The 23,965-nt window shown below is 39.7% G+C and overlaps 1 protein-coding gene across 8 annotated transcripts in view; it reads right to left on the bottom strand.

Annotated features, from left to right (window-relative positions):
* Window positions 1–23,965, bottom strand: part of PCSK5 (proprotein convertase subtilisin/kexin type 5) — a 449,309-nt gene that overhangs the window by 174,905 nt on the left and 250,439 nt on the right. For 6 of the 8 annotated variants that reach the window (XM_029202704.1, XM_029202698.1, XM_029202699.1 and 3 more), the window contains 2 exons: window positions 8,184–8,301; window positions 6,099–6,287 (listed from right to left, as the gene is read on the bottom strand). The exons of 1 other annotated variant lie outside the window; for it this stretch is intronic. In XM_029202704.1, the coding sequence (XP_029058537.1) occupies window positions 6,099–6,287; window positions 8,184–8,301 (307 nt within the window). The remainder of the gene's footprint in view (window positions 1–6,098; window positions 6,288–8,183; window positions 8,302–23,965) is intronic. One more of the 8 variants, XR_003790774.1, reaches the window with a different exon arrangement.

Genomic DNA, 23,965 nt, shown 5'->3' with positions numbered 1-23,965 from the left:
TAGTTTATTCTCCTTGTCTGTATGTCTAGTTTTTGCATCATTAAGGGGAGATGATGCCAAGTAAGCCTCGGATTCTGAGTCTGAGCTGAATCTCAGCATCCTTCCTTCTCACAGCAGCCAGTGCACAGGCCACTGTGAAGAGTTCTGCCTCACGGAGAAACAGGAGAGATCAAATGGGGACGACTCTTTGCCACCACAGCTCTACCTCTTCACCTCAAATGACCCCACTAGGAAAACTGTGTGTTTTAAACCTTTCAGAATTCCTATCTTTTAACTGCACAGTGTTCTTTGCTTTATGTGGTCCTCCTCAGAAAGCTTGACTTCTTTCACAGAAAGGTAAGTGTCCAACAGGGGAACTATTTATTGCCCTCATTAATAATCTCTGACACACAAACAAAATACTTAGGAATAAAGTTGACCAAGGAGGTGAAAGATGTATATGCTGAGAACTATAAAACATTAATAAAGGAAATGAAAGATTCAAAGAAATGTAAAGATACCTCATGCTTTTGGATTGGAAGAATTAATATTGTTAAAATCGCCATGCTATCTAAAGCAATCTACAGATTTAATACACCTGTATTAAATACATCACTGATTTAGTACAGTGTCAAATTACCCATGACATTTTTCACAGAACTAGAATAATCCTAAGATTTATATGGAACCATAAAAGACCCAGAATTGCCAAAGCAATCCTGAGGAAAAAGAACAAAGCTGGAGGCACAACCCTCCCAGACTTCAGACAATACTACAAAGCTACAGTAATCAACACAGTGTGGTACAGGCACAAAAACAGACATATACATCAGTGGAACAGAACAGAGAGCCCAGAAATAAACCCACACACCTACAGTCAATTAATCTTCGACAAAAGAGGCAAGAATATATGCTGGGAAAAAGAATCTCTTCAGTAAGTGGTTTGGGAAAGGCGGACAGCTGCACGTAAATCAATGAAGTTACAACACACCCTCACACCATACACAAAAATAAACTCAAAATGGCTTAAAGACTTAAACATAAGACATGACACCATAAAACTCCTAGAAGAGCTCATAGGCAAAACATTCTCTAACATAAATCATAATACCAGTGTTTTCTTAGGTCAGTCTCCCAAGGCAATAGAAATAAAAACAAAAAAACCACAAACGGGACCTAATCAAACTTACAAGCTTTTGCATAGTAAAGGAAACCATAAACAAAATGAAAAGACAACATATGGAATGGGAGAAAATATTTGCAAATGATGTGACCGACAAGGGCTTAATTTCCAAAATATACAAACAGCTCATACAACTCAACAACAAATAATAAATAACCCAATCGAAAAATGGGCAGAAGACCTTTGGAGAAATACACATTTCTCCAAAGAAGACATACAGATGGCCAATAGGCACATGCAAAGATGCTCAACATAGCAAATTATTAGAGAAATTCAAATCAAAACTACAAGGAGGTACCACCTCACATCACTCAGAATAGCGATGATTAAAAAGTCTACAAGTAGCAAATGCTGGAGAGGGTGTGGAGAAAAGGGAACCCTGCTACACTGTTGGTGGGAATGTAAATTGGTGCAGCCACTATGGAAAACAGTAGGGAGCTTCCTCAAAAAACTAAAAACAGAGCTACCATATGATCTAGCAATCACACTCCTGGGCATATATCTGGACAATACTATAATTCGAAAAGATACATGCACCCCTATGTTCATAGCAGCACTATTCACAATAGCCAAGTCAAGGAAACAACCTAAATGTCCATCCACAGATGAATGGATCAAGAAGATGTGGTACATGTATACAACGGAATATTACTCAGCCATAAAAAAGAACAAAATTGTGCCATTTGCAGCAACATGGATGCAACTAGAGAGTATCATACTAAGTGAAGTAAGTCAGAAAGAGAAAGACAAACACCATATGATATCACTTACATGTGGAATCTAAAATATGACACAGATGAACCTACCTATGAAACAGAAACAGACTCACAGACATAGAGAACAGACTTGTGGTTGCCAAGGGGGGAGGGGGGTGGGGGAGGGATGGATTAGGACTGAGAGTTTGGGGTTAGCAGATGCAAACTATTACACATAGAACTGATAAACAACGAGTTCTTACTGTAATAGCACAGGGAACTACATTCAATATCCTGTGATAAAACATAGTGGAAAAGAATATATGTATATGTATAAATGAATCACTTTGCTGCACAGCAGAAATTAACACAACGTTGTGAATCAACTATACTTCAATAAAAAAATAAATTAAAAAAAAATCTCTGCCATACAAATCCCTTCTAAACCCTGACCTCATCACCTTTTCCTTGAGGAAAGGTATTACTGCCCTGCAGGCCAACAGGAAGGCCACGAGGAGCAAAGCAGACCTTCCCTTCACAGCCTGCCCACCCCCTTGTCGATGCTTCTTGCCTTCAGTTCCCAATCCTAGGAATGTGCTTTGAAACAGGGCCAAGGTGAGAGGACATGAGGATTCCTTGCCATGAGGTAAGAGACTGGGAAGTTCGGAGTAGAGATTTCCTCTCATAAAATGAAAGCTTTGGAATATGCCAGGAGGAAAAAATGCCAAAGGAAACGGTCTTCCCTTAGCTGCCTCAGTAGGAGGGATGCTACTAGCGTCAAGTACAACAAGGACAGGGGAGCCAGGCGCTGGAAGGTGGACAGACGTGGCTTTGGGACCAGGTGTAGCTGTTTTACAATTAAAGGGTCAGATGCTGAAAGCAGTGTTTTTGGGGAGCTATGGACAAATGAATTCATAACATCCGTTTACATCTCTCAGTGCCTCCAGTCCCCTCCCTCCACTCAAATTTGTCTACCTTTTCTGGGGTGGCTACTTATTTTCAGCACTGAGATGGAAGACAGACAAAAGAAGAGCACTTTAAGAAATGCTCCAGACCAAGAAGATGCACTCTGAGTGCAGATCTTATTCCCAGGAGGTAATGATGGGAGAGGCTAAAGTAAACCGCCAAGATCGGTCACCAAGCATCTGAAATGCCTGTTTCTTTTCTCTGACACAAGTCATGTAGCACTTTGGCGATCAGCACTTTGCAAAGAGCAAAGCGGATGTCTGCTGTTGAAGAATGCATGCAAGACTGAAGCCAGCGACACTGTAATCCACCAAATGCCTGTGATGCAACCCACAGCTCCCCAGCTCACAAGTTTCCTCACTGAAGTCATTTCCAGGGAAGCCAACAAGAAATACTGAAATATGCAGGAAGAGCCCAGAAAGGCTGAAGGGACTGAGTTTTCCAAGCAAACAGCAACTGTGGAGGGACTGTTTTTCTACAACGGAGGGGGCTCCAGGGAGAAGAGCTGCCCATGTGTGAAGCCAACCTTCGTACTTCACCAGGGATCACCTGGATACTTCAATGCAAATGCACAGCAGTAAAGAAAAAAAGAAAAACATCAAGAAAAAGGTCTTCCCTGGTTTTGGTAACAACAGCTGGTGCGACCTCCATTAATCATAGAATTGGACATCTGCAGGCCTTGCTCGCTGGAGAGAAGCCTCAGGCAGGTAGCGGCAGTGACCTGGCGGCAGCTGAGACCCCTGCCTGTGGAGGGAGGAGGGCGTGCCCAGCGACTGAGATACCAAAGCATCCTTTAGTTCCTTGCACCTGCATACCCTTAACCTGGCAAACTGCGCTTCATAGAGTACGAAGCCCAGGTTTCCCTATGCCCTAACAGAAGACATTAGGTTTTAAAGACGAATACAAGAAGACTTCTGAACACAGAAATAAAATGCAGTGAAAGACTCTGGAATCTGCACTCCTAGTCACTGTCACCAAGAAGTGCTACTGCTCTCTGTTTTTCTCACTGTCCTACAGCAGATGAAGTTGGAGATTTTGAAAAGCAACTGGTAATTCCTCAGTCTGACTTTCAGCTCTGCAGGCTTGCACTGGCCTTGGCCTCTCAACTCGTCTGGCATGTTGTCATTGTCCTAACAGAGATCACTACTGCCGTGGACACCTGGCATGTGGACAGGCGGCTGTGTCAACATAAGAGGTTGGCTTTCATTTGGACTGCATAGGCCTTTGACAATATAAGGTTTTTGCCCCTATTAAATGTTCCTCTTGGAGAGAAACATCAAATGAAAGAAACTTACAGGCTTTTGGCTGTGGCTTGTATTTTAGAACCATAATGGGAATGGGGTGTATAAGGCAATCTGACATTTCCCCATCTGGTCCCACTTGTTGACAAGTATCCCCCACCCATGCTCTCAACCACTTGAAAAGCCAGTGAAGCAAAAGAAAACTTGTGTTAGAACATTCTGGCCTTTCAGCAGGATCCTGGCAATACAATTACCTGCTGGAGAAATGTTTGGAGGAAGTATGGAGAAAGGAAGAGGCTACTAAGAAAAAGTAAGTGCCCTCTTGGCCAATAAAGACTAAAGGGCCAACCTTTAAAACAGTGGTTAGCAAACTACAGTCAGTCCTCAAACCAAATCCAGCCCTTAGGCTGTTTGTGTAAATAAAGTTGTTACTGGAACACAGCCATACACATTCATTTATATTGTTTACAGTGGCTTTTGCACTCTAATGGCAGAGTTGAGTAGTGGCAATAAACACATGGCCTGCAAAGCTCAAAACATTTACTAACTGAATCTTTGTAGAAAAAAATCTGCCAAAACCTGTTTTAAAACAAATAGAATTTCCTTTAACTTTGGAAAGTGCTCTGGCAAGAGCATTCAGTTAATCTGTAACAAATGCCAGCAGACACTTAAGGGCAGGGGAGGGCATCTCAGAGGCCTAAGGAATTAGTGTTCCGCACTTATTTTATAGGATAAAGAACAACAGGCGGCCCTCAATTTTTCTGCAGCATCCTTTTAATATTACCCAACTCTTAAATGTTATACTGTTCCATGCCTACAGATCCTAGGCGGCTTTGCACTCTCTGTTTATGCGTGGGCAGTGAGAGCTATGACCATCCCATCATGATGTGTAGGTGGCGCTCCCCCCGGCCCCACCCAGTTTTTAGGGTAGTAAGAAATTAAAGAACAGCTGTATATTTTTGAATTAATGTCTCTGGGGGGTTTTTTTTGATTTATACCCAGGAGTGGAATTGCCGGGTCATACGGTAGTTCTGTTTTTAGTTTTTTTGAGAAACCTACATACTGTTTTCCACAGTGGCTGCACCAACTGACATTCCCACCAACAGTATACAAGGATTCCCTTTTCTCCACACCCTCGCCAACATCTGTTACTTGTGTTCTTTTTGATGGTGGCCATTTTGACAGGTGTGAGGTGACATCTCATTGTGCTTTTGATTTGCATTTCCTCTGATGATTAGTGATGTTGAGCATCTTTTCATGTGCCTGTTGGCCATCTGCATTTCCTCTTTGGAAAAAAGTCTATTCAGTTCTTCTGCCTGAAAAATGTCTGTTCAGTTCTTCTGCCTATCATTTAATCAGGTTGTTATTTGAAAAGATATATGCACCCCAATGTTCAGAGCAGCCCTATTCACAATAGCCAAGATATGGAAGCAACTTAAGTGTCCATCAACAGACGAATGGATAAAGAAGCTGTGGTACACGTACACACACACGTACACACACACACACGTACACACACACACACACACAATGGAATACTACTCAGCCATAAAAAAGAATGAAATTTTTGCCATTTGCAGCAACATGGTTGAACTTGGAGAGCATTACACTAAGTGAAATAAGTCAGAGAAAGACAAATACTGTATGATATAACTTACATGTGGAATCTAAAACTACAATAAACTAGTGAATATAACAAAAAAAGAAGCAGACTCACAGATTTAGAGAACAAACTAGTGGACGGGGTAGGAGAGGTAATATATGGGTTGGGGAGTGGGAGGTACAAATTATTGGGTATATGATAGGCTCACGGATTTTCCGTACAACACAGGGACTACAGCCAATATTTTGTAATAACTGTAAACGGAAAGTAACCGTTAAAAATTGTATAGAAAATCGTGATCCTACAATATATGTACATGCACAATCCTCGACTTCTGAAAAAATAAAGCACAGCGGACTTTTTCGAGCTGAAAGAGTCGCTGGGCGTCATTGTGACCCCCGCACACGGGCGGTCAGGGGCCGCGTCTGTACCTGTTGGCCAAAAGCTGGGACCTGGTTCCTGAGGGCGAGGTCAGGTAGATGGCCAGGTCTCCCCTCCTGGGGTGGGTGATGGTGATGCGCACAACTACGTGTTCCAGGTAGCTGACGTGGTGATTGGGATTGTCAGAGCAGCCCGATGCTTTGTAGACGGAGCGCACCGCACTGTTGGGCCGAACTGTCCTGCAACAGAGAGAAGGAGGTTTGAGCAGAGCACGAGGCAGAGCTCGGCTGCGTGAGCCTGCAGGCCTGGAAGGACCGCGTGATGCAATGCAAGCCGTGGTCGCTGGAGACTAAGGGACACAGTGTCATTACCCAAATGAGTAGGTCGTTTAAGGGAGTAACCCTAGTTAGGGTGGGAAAGGTGCAAGTGAGAGGAAAGGAGGAATGAAGGTTCTTTTATCTTCATGCAGGTAGTGGATATCAATCTTGTTCAGATAGATCGCTGGGCCCTGGTGCTGGAGTGTCTGATTCAGTAAGGCTGGGGTGGGTCACAAGGATATGCCTTTCCAACAAGTTCCCGGGCGACAGGGATGTTGCTGATCTGCGGAATCCACTTTGTGAACCACCAGTATAGGGTACTGTGGTACAGTGGAGGCTTGGGGATGACTATGACCTTGATTCAAATCCCTGGTCTACCATTTCCTTTCTCTATAAGCCAAGCGCACACTCTTCCACTTGCCTACAGGCTCCTGTCTTCTTCACTAGCTTCCTCCTGTGCCACTGTGCCCCTTGAACACTGGGTTCCAGCCACACTAGCACTGGTTCAAGTTCTGGGATAATTCAAGTTTACCTCAGCCACTTTGCATACACTACTCTACCTCTAGTGCTTTTTTGCTGCTGTTCCTATGGCTGACTCTTCTTTCATAGTCAAAGCTTAAATTTCACTCTCTAAGATGGTCACTGAACCATAGGAAAAACATGTTCCCCACCTTTTATTTACTACCCTTTTTATTTCCAGCATTCACTTATTGTCATTTGTAATGATCTACTTATTATATTATTTTGGTTTGACTCCCCCCGCTAGACTGTAAGCTCCACAAGGGCAGGAAGCATTTCTTATTCCTGTTTCTATCCCTAATTATCTAGCCCAGTGCTTGATAGCCAGTAAGTGCTTGATAGTAAGAAAAATGGTTGCTGAATTGGTAAATGAATTTGTGAATGAATAAACAATTATTCCATTTGATCCCATTTCCTCCTTTGTCAAAAGGGAATAATACCCAAGTTGTTATAAAGTTTTAAGAAGAAAACACATTGTTTCTAACACTTGGCTTGACCTGTAGTAAGAGCTCAATAAATACCGGTTAACTTTTTACTTCTTTTTTTTTTTCTCTTATTCTTTGCCACAAATGGGTAGGATGGGGAAAAAAAAAAACTCAGTCCACTATTTCTGCTTCCTAACAAGTTCTTCAAGAATGATAATGGCTCTAGTTTTATTACAAACCAAAGTTCTTACGTATTTTTCCGAGCTAACTCTCTAAAAAGAAAGCTGAAAGCAAATTACTAATAAAATCACTAAAATAAATCCTATTCTCTGGATTCAGCGCCTAGGAGAGACTTCACTATCACTTGATGAATCCAATCAGCACAGCCTCCAACTTTGTGAAACAGGGGACGAGGCCCTGGAATCTGAGTAAACTGCAATGTCTTTTACTGTGCATCCTGCATCAGTCTTCAGAGAACTACATGGTATGCAGTTAAGTTTCCAGAACATAAGGTTTAGTTTGGGGAGTATACCAACTTATGGGGAATATTTCTACCATAAAATATGGGGAATACTTCTACCATCTATTAGAAATATTGATAGAGTAGAAACTTGAAGAATGCCCATCTGTAAGGGTCCCCCCCCACCCCACCCCCTTGTAAGATACGTTTTTCTTTTAAGGATCCTTGGGTTATACTAATGTGTATTTAATGGCTTAGGGTCTTAGACATTCTATTAGAATTTTATAATTACATTAGAAAAATACTACACAAGTTTCTAGTTTCCATGTGCAACACAGGGCTGTCTCAAGATATCTGCACTGGCCTAATCTCTTTTAGGGCACTGTCATGCTGTCTGCTTGCAGCAAACATTACTTGATTTGTCGGTCTGTGCTCTCCACACACACGTGCTGCTGGGGAACAGTGGTCCACTTTTCCGCCTCCATCACCATGGCTTCCGCATCCATCAGTCCAAATCCGTAGAGATGGCTCACTACAGAAGGCAAGAAGTTGGTCAGCTTTACCGTAGTTAGCAGCAACCTAGGCCATATATGTTGAGTTATACTTTCACACAGTAGAAAACCCAGACACAACCCTATGGGAGCCAAGCTTTCTTTCTAGCAATGATTAAAAAAACAAATAAAACAAGTAAACAATCATAAGAAAATAAGATGAATGCATATTATTCATTGAATATGTTCTATAACTAGTAACATGATTACCATTTATGAATGGTTACTACATGGCAGGCACTAGTCCATATTTTTACGTTTAATCCTCCCAACAGTCTTAAGATGTTAGTGCTATTATTATTATCATTCATGGATGAGAAAACTGAGGAAAGAGAGAAACTAGGCTAAGATTGACCAGCAATTCAGTGGTTGAGCCAAATTCTAACCCACATAGATTTACTCCCAGGCCTCACTGTTAACCACTTGTATTCAAGTGATAACATCACCAATTTTGTAAGATAAAATAATTAGTAGGTTTAAAGAGAAGTGTATACAACTTCAAAAATACAAATTTTCTGACCTATCTAGTATTTTGGTTGAAAATCCTGGAAGACATAAATTATTCTCTTTCCTCTGGCATATGAAAAATTTATTAAACTTCATGCATGAAATATTTGGAGGCCTCTAGACTTTTATGCCAGCTTCTTAACCTCGAATGTTATAAACTTTTAGCTCTCAAATGAGAAATACCTATTGATCTAAAACTAAATTTGACATAACTGTCTCAGAAGTTTCAATTACATATAGGAATATTTTAATGATGATACAGTGAGATCTACATTTGCAGCTCTTTCTAAAAATACTTTAAAATCCCAGTTGAATGCTTAAAATCTCCACCTTGCATTAAACTCTCTCATATCTTTATATTTAACACAGAGTCCTACTTCGACCAGATTTATTGCCTAAAACATTTCCTTATGACATGAATTACTTTATGCAAAAATGTCTAGAGATGCCCATGCTTATGGATTATTTAAATACTTCAGCTTGAAATTCAAGATATTCTATGATACAGTCCCGTTCTACTTTCAAAACAACCTCCTCACCAAACCTTTTGCGTTAGCAAGGTCAGTCACTCCTCTGCAGTCCCAGTCATATCTTGCTCTTTCTGCCTCACTGCCTTTGCTCATGCTGAGCCCTCGGCCTGCAGTTCCCTCACTCATCCTCTCTGCAGAGTCAAACTCTACTCTTCTAAGTTCCTGAAGGCCTAGCTAGTCTATCTTCTCCTTCTTGAAATAGTCTCTGACCAATAAAAGTCAATAGACATTTACTGAATTTCAACCATCTGTGATGAGTGAATTTTCTCCTTTCTAGACCTATAACTTTAATTAATTTGTCAATCCATCTGCCCTTCTGCCCATCTAGCCAGCCATCCATTCATCCATCTGTCCATGCATCCATCTATTTATCCATGCATCCATCCACCTATCCAACATTTCTTGAGTGCCTTCTATATGTGCCAGGCACTGGATTAGGCACTGCACTTTTTACCTGTGTCATCTATTGAATTGCTAATTAACTCTCTGTCAGCATGTCTTTTTACCCCCAAATCTATTAGAAACTGCTTGACGGTAGGAACTAGGACTTATATGTCTTTATTTGTTTCATGGAAGTGAGCAGAACTTTACACACATGGGAGGAAATTACAGCATGTAAAAAGGAAAATTGTGCTCGGATTCAGAAATACTGCTCCATTTCTGCTATTGGCTGATCATATAACTTTTGGCAAACAAGATAAAATAACTAACCCACAATTTCCTTGTTTGGGGATATTATTATCTATCCCATCACCATTACTAAACTGATTATTATTATATATCCTACATGAGAAAATCTGTGTAAAGAACTATACAAATGGAAGGGCTCATTATTATATCAGATGCTCAGCCAGACAGGACATACTGAATAAAACAGAATAAAAGTACTTTGCTATGGCAAGGATATATTTAGGATTTTTATACATGTACTTTTGTAACTTTTATTATAAGTCATTTTTTTCTTGATTAAAAAGTAATGTATGTTCATTGTAAAAACTTGTAAATACATCCAGAAAAGAATAAAATAGAACTCATCACAAATCGGTAAATGCTACTAAAAATTCTATTTAGCTTTATTTATATAGTATTATGTGAGGTAAGCTTGCCGCCTTAATTAAAAAAGATACAGAGTAACCCACATCATAGAGAAGAAATGTCAAATTTGGGCTTAAGGAAACGAAATTGTGGCGATCTTTTGTTGAAGTTCATATAAATCCTATGTTGTCACTTATCACTTAACCATAGTCTATATCATTTCATCATGAATACTCTAAGGTATTTTCTTTCCCTGGAGGAATTGAAATTATTGCCGAAGACACAATACTAGGCCGACTCTGCATGGTGCACAAATATCCCCAGACTAGCGTCAAGCGGTTTTAAACCTGTACAATTTATCATTTAGTCTCAGTTTAGGGAAATGAGATAAGAGATTTGATTGATATGAGGGGAGTAGCGAAGAGGGTAAGTGGGGGCCTGGCGAGGGTAAGGGCTTTGAATAGTCTACAGAGTGGGTGCCTGGGCCCCAGCTCAGCTGTGCACGCTGCTGTTCCCTACCTCCCCACACCCCACCCCCAATAACTGTCAACTTAACCTTTAGGACATAAATTAACACACAGAGTCATCAAATACAACAAACACTTCATGACTGTTAAACAACCACTCGAGTTAAGTAGAAAAGCACCTTGAGTCTTTATGAAGGCCGTAAATTTGTTTCGGTTTCCGATTCAGTTCCTACCCTCCAGAGACAAGGTCTGTTCACGCAACACTCAAAGGAGGTGCTCAGAACAGAGGCTGAGTAGCTGCAGTAAAACTACAGACTGGCAGGTCAACAGAAAAAAAAGTGTATATTAATAAAATATTAATAAATGAGGGAATCAGAAGAGATCATCGAAGTCCATTGAATCAGTAACGGAGATTTTCAGTATTTTAAATTATTTTAAGATACCTGAAATTGTGTATCTGCCCACAATCATGATACACAGTCTAAAAAAAAAATGAAATAAATTTATTTCTTCTTTTTTTGGGTGGGTGAGGGCGGTGCTGACAATATATTAACTCTGTGTATTCTGGCTGGCAGTTATTTGTTTGGTTTTTGGCAAATACTAATGAGAAGATAATTATACAATGAATGTGTTGGGCAGATAAACTCCTGCAAAACATGGTGTCAATAGGGAAACAAGCCATTAAATGGTATGGGAGTACTAGTCATTTTTCTGAGATATAACTGACATGTAATAATTTTTTATATAATATAAAGTTTCACATTCTAAAACTGGCTGTAAATTCAGAAACGCTGTTTTGTTTGAGTCAACCCTTTGAGTCAAGTCTTGCCCATCACACTGTTACCACTGTTACCATGCCCCATGGAGTATGATTTCTTACAGTGGCTGCAGAACAGCTGGCTTAGAGATGAGGTTCCATATGTATTTGTGAAGTGAATGAATGTAACTGATTAGAGAAATTTTCTTTAATTCACCAAGTGACATAAAGTGTTTTTAGGAGAATTGTAAGGGGGAATTAGGAGCTCTGTTCTTTTTGTGACTGACTACTCTAAAGTCATCATTAATACTCAAAATGTATTCAAGTATAGAGCCAATATTCCTATTTTTAAAATTTATGATTACCTGTATAGCAAATACACCATGCAAACAACTGGTTGTGATATGGCCATTCCATAACTAAAATAGTTTTATCTATGCACGTTTCTCATGCCAAGATCAGAGCAAATCCTGAGCCTGAAAGTAACTTCGTGATGATCAAGTGGGACCTCTCTGTGCAAGCACTGTGCCCAATACAAAATTCTTTGAATTCAATATTTAGAAAGACATGGAGGGAACAAAGCATGTATATAGATTAACTAAAGATCTCGAAGCACAGTTAAGAAATGTATTTCAGAAAGTACATTTATCTCTTGGTAGAATGATGCTGAACAAGCTTAATAAAGGGAATCTGAAAAACTTGCTTAGCATTATATTTGTTCCATTAGGCTGCATGACTGTTTCTGCAGATAAGTTCCGAAAAGTGGAACTGCCTGGCGCCAGAAGTTTAACTAGTTTTTATGCCAAGTAATCCAAAAGCTTCCCTGCTTGGACTAGTCAGATGGCCGAGAGAAGGCAGGAAAATAGATAATGTTCTCCGGCAGGTATATTTCCATCTTCTGAAGAGAGCAGAAGTGCCAAGAGGAGCTGATCATTAAATACACAAGTAAACAATTGCAAAGTTCAAAAGCACATACACTTAATTTAGACCACAGTGCTACCTATGAGACCTAAAAAAGTCAGTTCTAAAGAAAAGTTAGAAAGCTCAGTAGGAAAAGAAAAATTAGAGGTTTCGGGCACAGGAAGCTATAACCAGGGAAACTTGGTGTACTTCTATCTCTCTTAGCGGACATCCTTGCTGATGACAGCTATTTTAAATCGTTTTTAGAAAAATACCATACTGAATACATATTTCATAACTCTAAAATGGCTATTAGTAAAGCACTCGCTATATACTAAAGTAATGGATTGGAAAAAGTTGTGTGATTTTTTTTTTTAAGTTTCTGAGGTTCCTGAAGTAAGGCTTTCTGCTCCCAGCTGTCAGATGTACAGACAATGCTATGTAGCATCCAGTGTAAAGTAGGACAAACAACAACAAGAACCATCCAAGTTGCCTATGAGAGATTAAACATGTTGCCTGTGACTGAAAAAAATACAACTAAGTGACAGCTATCCATTCCTGAGCATTTAATATAAAAGTACAGACAATTTCTTACATTGGGGAAATCGTTTCTTATGACTAACACAACTAAATGCCTAGGTTTACCCAGAGGTGTCCTGGTTTTAGCACTGCAATCCTGTGTCCCCGGGAAAGCCTTCATTCAGGGACAAACCAGGAGAGTGGCTACCCCACGTAGAACCAAGGGAGTAAGGTGATGCTCTTATGGGGTGGCACAGAGCTCTCACATCTTTTAATGTCAATAATCCAGTAACTAGGAGACGTATGGGCATCCTGAACTGGTATTTGTTGAGATGCACGTGATCATCAAAATATAAAACATGGTTGATAAATTAGGTTTAATTTTTCAATTCTTAGAAAGGGTCAATTTCAATACACTTCACCAATATAAGCTAAGAATTTATACCATTAATTATGATATCACTCATGGGGTTTGGAGCACCTACTATGTATTCAACACAATGAGGCTCCAAAGGAAACAGAAACTGCTATGTGTTCTCAGGCCAGCAGGAGGTGAGACAAGAATAACTCTATGATTTCACTAAGAAACAATTAAAAGCGATAACTGTGTAGTCACTGTGTAAGTGTAGAAAGACTTCAAAAGAGTAAGAAATCAGTAAAAAAGACAGTGGATGTAAAGCAACTACTAGAGCCTGCTCTACACAAATTACTCAATAAATGTTAGCTGAAATTTGGAGTCAGGTAAGATGACCCAAGAAGGGAAGGTGATATTTGGACTGGGCTTTGGTGTCTACATCAGATTCAGTGAGGTGGAGATGCAGGGAGGACAACCAGGTGCCAGGATGGAACCTCCCAGTTAAATAATCATCAGGTCTGTGTGTGGTTCTTTGGCACAGTGAGGAAACCAGCAGCCCTGGCGTGTGGGGTGAGTGGTCAGCAGGGGATGGGCATTAGCAGTCTACTTGGTAGGAAATAAGGGGAAGAGAGTGGACTGCGGGAGAACTGGATGCCAACCGTGACAGTGGGGAGTCTTCTGCCATCAGTCAGGCTGTTGCTATTCTATTGATACCTAAGGGTAAACCACCAGACTGAGAGGTCGTTATGCAAAATGCAAATTCCTGTCTTGAGGGGGGCTGCCTGATCTGCAGGGTGGGGTTGAAACTCCGACTGAGATCTGAGAGCTCCTGCAGCTGTCAGAGTCCTTGCACCTTTGGGTTCTTTGATCCTCAATGTGCTGAACCACCTGTTCTGAAATAACTGCTCCCACCAGGGACCGTGTGCCTCCTGCACCTACTAATCAAGCCAGACCAAACGTGCAGAATGAGCAGAGGGTGTGCAACGCACCCCATTGCACATGCATAATGTAAGTGCTTCAGTACTGCTTCTTTTAAAGTGGAAATAAACAGCTAAATATGAAAACATAAAATGTAAGATTTATAAACATGAAGAAACGGAAAGTAATACTCTTCCGTCTCCTATGTCAGCACTTCTACACTTAAACATCTCGATAGATGAAAGCCAGGATGCTTGCAGAATTAGCCTTTTCTTCTCTTTCCTTACTCAGACATCTATCTCTTCATTACATACCCTTTAAATTTCAGTGTGAGAGGCACATAAGCTTCTTAGAGAATCAGAACTCTAGTTGCAGTGCTTTCTTCTGCCTCTTCCTACAAAATGCAGAGTCCCTGGGGGCAGGAAAACCCTGCAGCCAGCACCTGCCTTATTGCCTTACTTTGCATGGTTTGTTTCCAGTTTTCCTCTGCTTTTCCTAAACTCACAGGCTCTACTAACAACTCCAGCCAGATCCAAAGATGCCAGCCCATCACCAGCACTACCGAGGACTTGCATGTGGAAAGTTTCCAGACACTGATACTTGGCTGTCTGCGGGGTCTGCACTTGAAAGCGCCCCTCAGGATGTGTTTGGTTAGCAGCTACAGGTAGTCAGACAGGCTCATCATTACAGAGACGAAGTAAAAAGAGTTTAGGAAATCACTGCTGAGTTCTTCTCCTCCATGTACTTCATTATACTTCATTATACATGATTTATACGTACACAATTTATTATATATGCATATATAAAGTACATATTTATTCTAATCTTTTAAAATTTACAGAGTTAAGGAGATATGCCTGCCTTCCCTTAAGGGCATTTAAGAAAAGATAAACATGTCACATTCTTTTCTCCTTTTCTCTGGCCATTCTTTTGTTTGCTTCCAACCTGGTGGTCATAATAGGCAAGTAATTTGCTTAAGGTAATTGACTAGTATTTCTTGAATGGAGGTAGGAAAACTATTTTACCACCTTGGGGAAACTTAGCCATGTATTCCTGGGCATACAAGCATAGATACTGTGCTTGCTTTTAGGAAACTAAGATTGTTTGGACAGAGATGAGAACAAAATAAAAAATGTACTACAACGGCCTTTGGGTAAAAGCTAATTGAAGATTAGACTGACCATATAGCTCCCCAGCCTAGATCTTCTTGGTACATAACTTGGATAAACAATTACCAGACTGGGATCTTAATGAGCCAGCAGTCAAAAATTCTTATTTGTGAATTATTCATATTATTTTAGATAACTCTTCATTTAATTTTCGTTTACTTTTGCTTTTTTCCTTAAATTCTCATAAAAGAATGGCATAGAAAATCTGCTTGATATTTATTTCAAGTGAGTGTATTTTCATACTCTGTAGTTAACAGAGGTTGCAAAGATATGGTTATTTCATCTAACTACACCAAACATCCATGGCTCACCTGATATGAAGCCATTACCCACTGCTGATATGATGGTTGGCAAACTACAGAGTGACACATAGAAGAAATTATTCCTTGCAGCTGGGAATGTCATCTTCTGATTGGGAAGAAAGCTAACACTTATCTTTCTAAGTTTCAAGCATTATATAAGGCTTCTCATGAACACTCCTTTTCATTTACATAAAACTCAAATAAGGGACAATAATAAGGAAATTTCTGTAAAATCTCAGAAAAATAGGCCACTAATGAAGGCTGCATATTCTCTTAGAAGAAGAAATACTTGAGATGGTTCTTATATCCTAGACTAAGATTTGGATTCATGGAGGTATAATTCATGGGGAAAGGAATGAGATATATGGAATGGTGGCTTCCTCAAGAAACCTGTGTGGGCCTGGAATCCCATGGATGGATTTAATCTGGAGGTAATGGAGGAGCCAACATTCAAGGAAATGACATCATTTAATTAATATTTTAGAAAGACTGATCTGGCATTGGTGTATGGGATATGAAATGGCAGACGGACTGAGGCGAGGAACTAGTTCCTTCAATGGTGCAGGCATGGAAGACCATAGAGAAGGTTATGGAAGGGGTGAAATGAAATAAGAGATCAGATAAGGAAAGGAGCAATGAAATTTCACCTATCGCACTATGTAGGATACATACTGAGTCAGAGTAAACGGGGTGATCTAGAGAAGGATACGCCCTGATGACAGAGGTAACTTTGGGGGAGAAGTTGTTTTGTAAAAGACAATTGACAGTTCCGTTTGGCAGTTTTGAGTTTTAAATGACACAGGTGAGCCTTGGGCAGAGGTGCTAGGTGGGTAACGGATGAAGTCAATGCTGAAGATGGTAGAACTGAAAATCCTTAGTCAGGAGGTGGTACTTGTCATTTAAAGGAAGGTGGGGATGTGAAGGTGGAATTAAGAGAATGTAAGAGGGAGGGAAGGAGGAAGGGAGGGAGGAGATGGGGAGAGAGGAGGGGAGAAGGGGAGAGAGCCAGAGCGCTCTAAACAACAGACCTTAAGGAATGGCCCAGGTGAAAGGAAGGGAGAGAAAGGACTCAGGAGAGTGTCAGTGAAGAATGGGGCGGCTTTCCTTGGTGGCGCAGTGGTTGGGAGTCCGCCTGCCGATGCAGGGGACACAGGTTCATGCCCCCGTCCGGGAGGATCACACATGCCGCGGAGTGGCTGGGCCCGTGAGCCGTGGCCGCTGGGTCTGCACGTCCGGAGCCTATGCTCCGCTAAGGGAGAGGCCACAACAGTGAGAGGCCCGTGTACTACCAAAAAAAAAAAAAAAAAAAATAATGTGTCTATATCTTTGCATCACAAAAGGCAAGGAAAGACAGATCTGGACTGGGTAGATCAAAAGCATGAAATCCTAGAGAAAAACAAGGAGGCTTCTGGTTTGGCAAGCAGAAAATGGTTGAAAATCTCAAAGAGTAATTGCACTTCAAAGGTGGAAGTGGAAACTAGATTGAAGAAAATTACAGAGGCATTAAACAGTAGGGAAACGGAAGCAGCTAAATAAGACTACTTGTTCGGAATTTTTAGTTGTGTAAGGAAGGACAGAACTAAGGCAGGAGGATAATGGAAAAGTTTTTTTCCCCCCTCCAAAAGGGGGGTTACAAAGTTCGAAAACACAAGGTATGGTCCAATTGACAGAAAGGCAAATGCATGAAGCTGGGAGCAAATGGCTAAGAGACTGACAAGAGATGAGATTTTTTAAGAGCACCTTTCACACATGGGATTCCTTATCCAAACTACAGAAAAAAAAAATCATTTGAGAGACAAGTTTTTCATTTCTTCTAAGGATGGTATTTCAATTAGCAACATTCAAATTTCACTGGAAGAGAAGTTAATTCATCGCATACAGTGGATAACCTGGGTCGGTGGTTCCCAAACCTGCATGTGCATCACCCAAAGGACCTGTTAGGGCACACATTGTGTAGCCCCACTGATTAGGTTTTGAGGTAAGGCCCAGAATTGGCATTTCTAACAAGTTCCCAGGTGATGCCAATATTGTTGGTCCAGGGACACCACTTTGAGAACCACAAGCCCAGTTGATAAAGCCTGGTTAATTAGCCTAGTATCTCCAACATAGGGCCTGAGTTTCTGTAGGCATGATTCACAAATACCTGTCCCTCATGCCAGAAGTGCAAGAAGTAAGTTGCTTATGCAGAAGATCATGCCAATATCTTTTCATGAGGGCTACCAAAGACATTTTTGCTTCTCTTAAAAAAATATTTCAAGAAGATAAAGTTCTCCCAATTAATCTATAAATGCACATCCCTCATTTTTCAAGCACAGGTATTTCCTTCTTTGGATACACATAACTTAAAGAGTTAAATTCTATGCATTGTTAGGATAGAATCAGTGTTTGATTGAGATACAAAATCATGCTCAATTACAATGTTGAAAAAAGTAAATGCACTGAGATGTGTATTTCCTAATCTTACCGCATCTACAATTGAAGTGCATTTATCAAGCATGCTTCCCAAAATAAGATGCCTAGAAGAAATTTTGTATGGGAGGTAAAAATATTTTACATATGCATTTTTTTACATATTAGCTAATGAAATCTGTAGAACAATGCTAGCAAGATAGTATTATTCACATTTTACAGCTGAAAAAACTATCTCATGAATATTAAAAAAAACCCCAACAACTCTAAAGTCACTGGGACTTGAGCCCAAGTGTTCAAAATCTTGATGTATTATATATGCACTCAGTGATTACCACTGTCTGTAAGACACACAGTACTTCTTTCAACTACGGTACTCGAATCAATCATAAATCCTTGGAATAACAAGGTAGCAAAGGTGCAGGGGGAACATTTTGGGAATTTATCTACATATCACAAATGAACACTGGAACATTTTTATCCTCTCTTCCTTTTGCAAATCAGCTGCATTAAAAACTGATCTCTTCTTCAAAACTCATTAAAATATCATGTGCAGAGAAAGAAATATGTGGAGTTTGGAAGGAAAGTTAACATCTGGCCCATAACCCTTTCCCCTATTCTTGCTGAGAAATGACCTTCTTCAGTCATTTCTATCAGGGGTTTTCCCTGAGTGAGAAGATATTGTTAATATGGTTAAGGATACTTTATTTTATATGCATGCTGAGGCCACTGTTTTATTATAGCTAACCAGTCATGCACAGATGGAGGAACGGCATTGAGTGGCAAAGAGCAGCTTCCCATTTGTTAACATCCAGCAGTGACCACAATATCCTCCTTTTGGGCTCTTTCAAAGATGACTCTGGAAACTTCAGGGTGTACCGTGTCTTCTGGTAGAACACCATAAAATGAAGCCTGTTGAAACTATTACTGGGATGTGTGATAGACATTTAATTGCTTTGAAATGCCTAAGGCTAGCAAGATGTCAACATGTGTAAAGAGCTTGAATTGAGATTCTAAGAAAAAAAAAGTCTGGATCTATTTATGTCACAGAAGATGTATCCAGATGGATTCTGCAAAGTGATCGCCTGGTGTGTATAACTACCTTCGTAGACACGGTGGCCTTAGGAAGTTACGCATAGAACTAGGGTGGGATTAATTTTCAGGATTTCTTTTTGAATCTTTGGGTCTGGTTTTTATTGTAGACACTGGTATGAATATAAAGATCTCTCTGGATAGATAAAAAGGATGGGCTAAGCCATCTTTACGAAAATTTAAAAAGATGTAATAAGGCTCCTTTATCTCTTGTTCATTTGGGTTATCTTATTGATCCTGAACCAGTTTTCACAGCTGGAACAGGGCCCATTTGGCATGGTCACAGCTTAGAGCCCCCTGTCCCTGATGGAGGACAGGGAATTAGTGCTGCAGTCTGTGCTCAGAATGCTGATGCCACAGTCCAAACTGATAGGCATGTACTGATTTCAATGACAGAGTTCCCCCTATGCACCTCGATCACATTTCCCCCTTTCACATTTAAAGCTCTGTTCCTCGGTAGAAAAGATGGTCTGTTGGGAGCACCTTCACAAGCCAGCTTGATGATAATCATGGAAACATCACATAAAGTCCTTTTCACCACTGCCTTATGCCTGTGTTCATGTATCCTGCATATATCAATGTTTATAAGGACTCATCACCCCGAATAAGAATCTTCTCTTATTGGTTCCACATGGAATAATTATACATTTGAACTAATGAAGCTTCAATCATTTTTGGTCACAAAATAAGGCAGAATGTAGAAAGAATATGAAGAGAGAAACAGATTTGTGCTTTACAAACTCACTCAAAATTCTAAGATTTTGCGTCAAACTGTGTCTAGAGAGTTGGTGATAAAGATAGTGATGAAAAAGATATTGGAAAACTCTATTTGAGTGCAGTAACTTTGCTAATGAAGGTTCTGTGAATGTCAAGGTTGAAGCAATAGATGAAGGTTAAAATGACCAAAACCATCTCTGGAGAGATGCCTTTCAAAAGATACCCGTGCCTTTGACAATTGTGGGAGAAATTACAACAGAATTCTACGCAACAGGGCTGCCTATGTGAGAATTATGTGTATTAGAGACAGCTGCCTCTTTCTTTAGGTGGACATCATCCCACTCTGGGGCACTTGGCTTGGTGAATAAATCACAGGCCAGATTTCAGTCTCCACTCAATCCTCTTGTTTGATTCCCTTGTGCAGTTAATAACCTGTGCGATGAACTGTGGCAGCACTAGCATACGACCATAGACATTTCTCGCATTTTCAGGTATCTCCTCTGATTCTTTAGTCATATATGGCCGGAATTTAGTGAGAGTTTTAGGATTCTAAGATGCACAATATTGAACTCTGGAACAAAGCTGGACATGTATCTTTTACCTTGGCTGTAAAGGCACTTCTGAAGGCAAAACAAATAAAGAAAAGCAAAAAATTTCCAGACAAAACCATCCCACACAGTATATTAAGAAAGCATAGACGCTACAGCCTCTGGCAGGTTCAAAAAAGTCATAAAGCTTCCTAGGACTATAGATGATTCTAAGTTTGCTTCACAGCCAAGAAAAAGAATATTAACATAAAACTTAAGAAAGGGGAAAAGGCATTTGTAAACTGTAAATGCCTCTGTCACTCTACTTGCAAGAGTCTCACGGCGACTCAAGAAGCTAACCAGAATTATGTCACTCGCTTTCTTTAAGTCTCTGAAAATTGACATGGCAAATACAAAGACCACAACTGTACGTGAAAATAATTCAAATATTGGAAGTTAAGTGGCTTTCTGAAGGTCATGGTGAACAATTATAGCAACAAAAAGACTTGGGTCAAAGGAAATTTGTGAAGTCTTCTCAAAGCACAGTTTCTGGCCTGACACTTTTCAAGAAGCGATCTCATCACCACACCCTTTGTCCTGGATTTATTAAAGACCCATTTCAAAAAGCATTTCTTTGTCTTCTTTTTTTAAAAAAAGAATTTAGCAAAGATGATTATATACACCAGCGCTATAACTCTCCTCATTTAGAAGGCGACCAAGAGATGATAAAAAATTTCAGTGAATGTCACAGCCCTTGAGGTCAGGAATATACAATTGCATGCTAAGATGATAGGAAATGATCACTGCAAGAGCATTTTCATCCATTTTAGCAAGTCAGTTTCTTCTGTGCGTGTCATTTTCTAGCACATATCATAGGACCCATGGATTTATACCATCAGCTTAAAAAAGAAAACTCTAACATCAAAGCAACTGGAATCGACTTGCTTGATAGTCATTACTATTATCCAACTCACTTTCTCAAATCAGTGCAGTAGCCGCAACATGTTTTTCAGATCAAATAAGAACTCTTAACTCTAGGAATCAGGTAGCGTTACTCTCAGGTTCTTCTGAATTACTTCCCTCATCACATCATACCCGTCCTTTTTGCACACTGGGCCCTCTGTCTTCTCCCTTACCCTGACCATTCCTTTCACCACAGCGGTCTCATCCAGTTTTAATCCCCAATCCTCCAAGAGATGCAAAGAAAAAATAATACATCTGTTTAAACTAACTACTCTGAAAACGATTTCAGACAAGTTTTGGTTCCCAGGGGTAGCTCTAAGGTTCTCAACCACCTTCCACCCTCTCATTATATTTATCTATGCTTCTCATCTATGTTCTGTACATGACATTAACAAATCATTCATGATCAGCAGATTATGCTTTTTTCAAAACATTCCAGCCCATCTAGTGTTTCTTGAAATCCAAGTAGTCTTCTAGAAAAGCAGAGAAATAACAAATAAGGAAGTTAACCCTTTATCCAGAATCATCAACTAAAATCACTGGCAAATGGAAATAAGAACCCAAATTAGATAAAGTAAACTACAGAGAGGGGGACAGAAGTGTTACAAAGAAATACGTGAATATAAAGGAGTGTCATATTTGCAAGGGAGAGTGGAGCTCATTTCTTTCCTAAGCTACACACAGCATTTTAATGGCCACAAATCTATGCATATATATATATATATATGTGCTTCATTTTTATCATACAAAAATTCTAACAGAATATTAACTGTTTATTAATTCAACATTAAATGTTGTATGAGAATGATGCATAACATGTAGATGATCGTGTTCCCTGAGTGTCTGCTATGAAGGAAGAACTGTGCTCAATTCTGTATATGATACTGTTTTCCTCATTCTTCCCTTTGCCACACACTCCAGCTAGGATGGATGGCCTCCTAGCTTTTCCTTGATTGAGTCTCTGTATCTGTTGTATGCCTGGCCAGAAATGAGCTATATCTGGCTAGCCATTTGGACCATTCCCTTACTCCTCAAAGCCTCCATTTAAATTAGGTCTTTCGGACTGCGTAATGCCTAAACAGTTGTAATTTGTCCACACAGAAACTTATCCATGAATATTCATACCAGCGTTACTCATAACAACCAAACTGGAAACAATGAAATAGTCCAGGGGAAGGGGAACCTTCGTACACTGTTGGTGGGAATGTAAATTGGTGCAGCCACTGTGGAAAACAGTATGGAGGTTCCTCAAAAAACTAAAAATAGAACTATCATACGAGTAATTCCACACTTGAGTACATATCCAAAAAAACCAAACCACTAATTCAAAAAGATATATGCACCCCAATGTTCATAGCAGCAGTATTACAATTGTCAAGATATGGAAGTAACCTAAGTGTCCATCAACAGATGAATGGATTAAGAATATGTGGTACATATATACAGTAGAATACTACTCAGCCATAAAAAAGAATAAAATTTTGTCATTTGCAACAACATGGACGGACCAGGAGGGTATTACGCTAAGTGAAATAAGTCAGAGAAAAGACAAATACTGTATGATATAACTTACATATGGAACCTAAATATTAAAACAAACTAGTGGATATAACAAAAAAGAACAGTTTCACAGATATAGAGAACAAAGTAGAAGTTACCAGTGGGGGGAGAGAAAGAGGGAGAGGTAGGATAGGGGTAGGGGATTAAGAGGTACAAACTACTATGTATGAAATAAATAAGCTACAAGGATATATTGTACAACACAGGGAATGTAGCCAATATTTTATAATAATTATAAATGGAGTATAGCTTTTAAAAATTGTGAATCACTATGTTGTACACCTGTAACTTATATAATATTGTACATCAACTATACCTCAATAAAAAATAAAATTAATAATTATCCATGAAAAAGTGAATGATGATACAAACTGTGGTACATTCCTATATATATAGTGGAATACTACTTAGTAATAAAATGGAATAAACTCCTCATAAACTTAATGACATGGATGAACCTCAAAAAATATATGGAGGGAAAGAAGCCAGTTTCAAATAATTCTATTTACATGAAAGTCTACAAAAGACAATCTAATCTATAGTGACAGAAAATCAACTGGTTGCAAAGGGCGGGGCTGTGGGGTGGGATAAGGGATGAGAAAGAGCACAAAAGAACTTTGTGGGGTGATGGAAATGTTCTATACCTTGATTGCAGTGATGTTTACACAGACGTATACATTTGTACACTTAAAATGGTGCTTTTTATTATATATAAACTCAGTCCAATGAAGTTAAGAATGTATGTGGATTCCCACATGTACTGTTTATTTGTTTACAAAGCTGGGATTCAATCCCAGGTTATTTGACTTTGGGGTCCATGCTCCAAACCGCTAGGCAGAGTGAGATTTTTGTTTTAAATAAACAAAACCTCAAACAAGAGGTTTTGTTTATTTAAAACAAAAAACAAAAAGGCTTCTA

The sequence above is a fragment of the Monodon monoceros genome, unplaced genomic scaffold (genome assembly GCF_005190385.1).
Source record: "Monodon monoceros isolate NGI ecotype Baffin Bay Population unplaced genomic scaffold, NGI_Narwhal_1 Super_Scaffold_5, whole genome shotgun sequence".
In the NCBI taxonomy this organism is placed as follows: domain Eukaryota; kingdom Metazoa; phylum Chordata; class Mammalia; order Artiodactyla; family Monodontidae; genus Monodon; species Monodon monoceros.
This window is presented reverse-complemented; position numbering and strand designations above follow the sequence as displayed.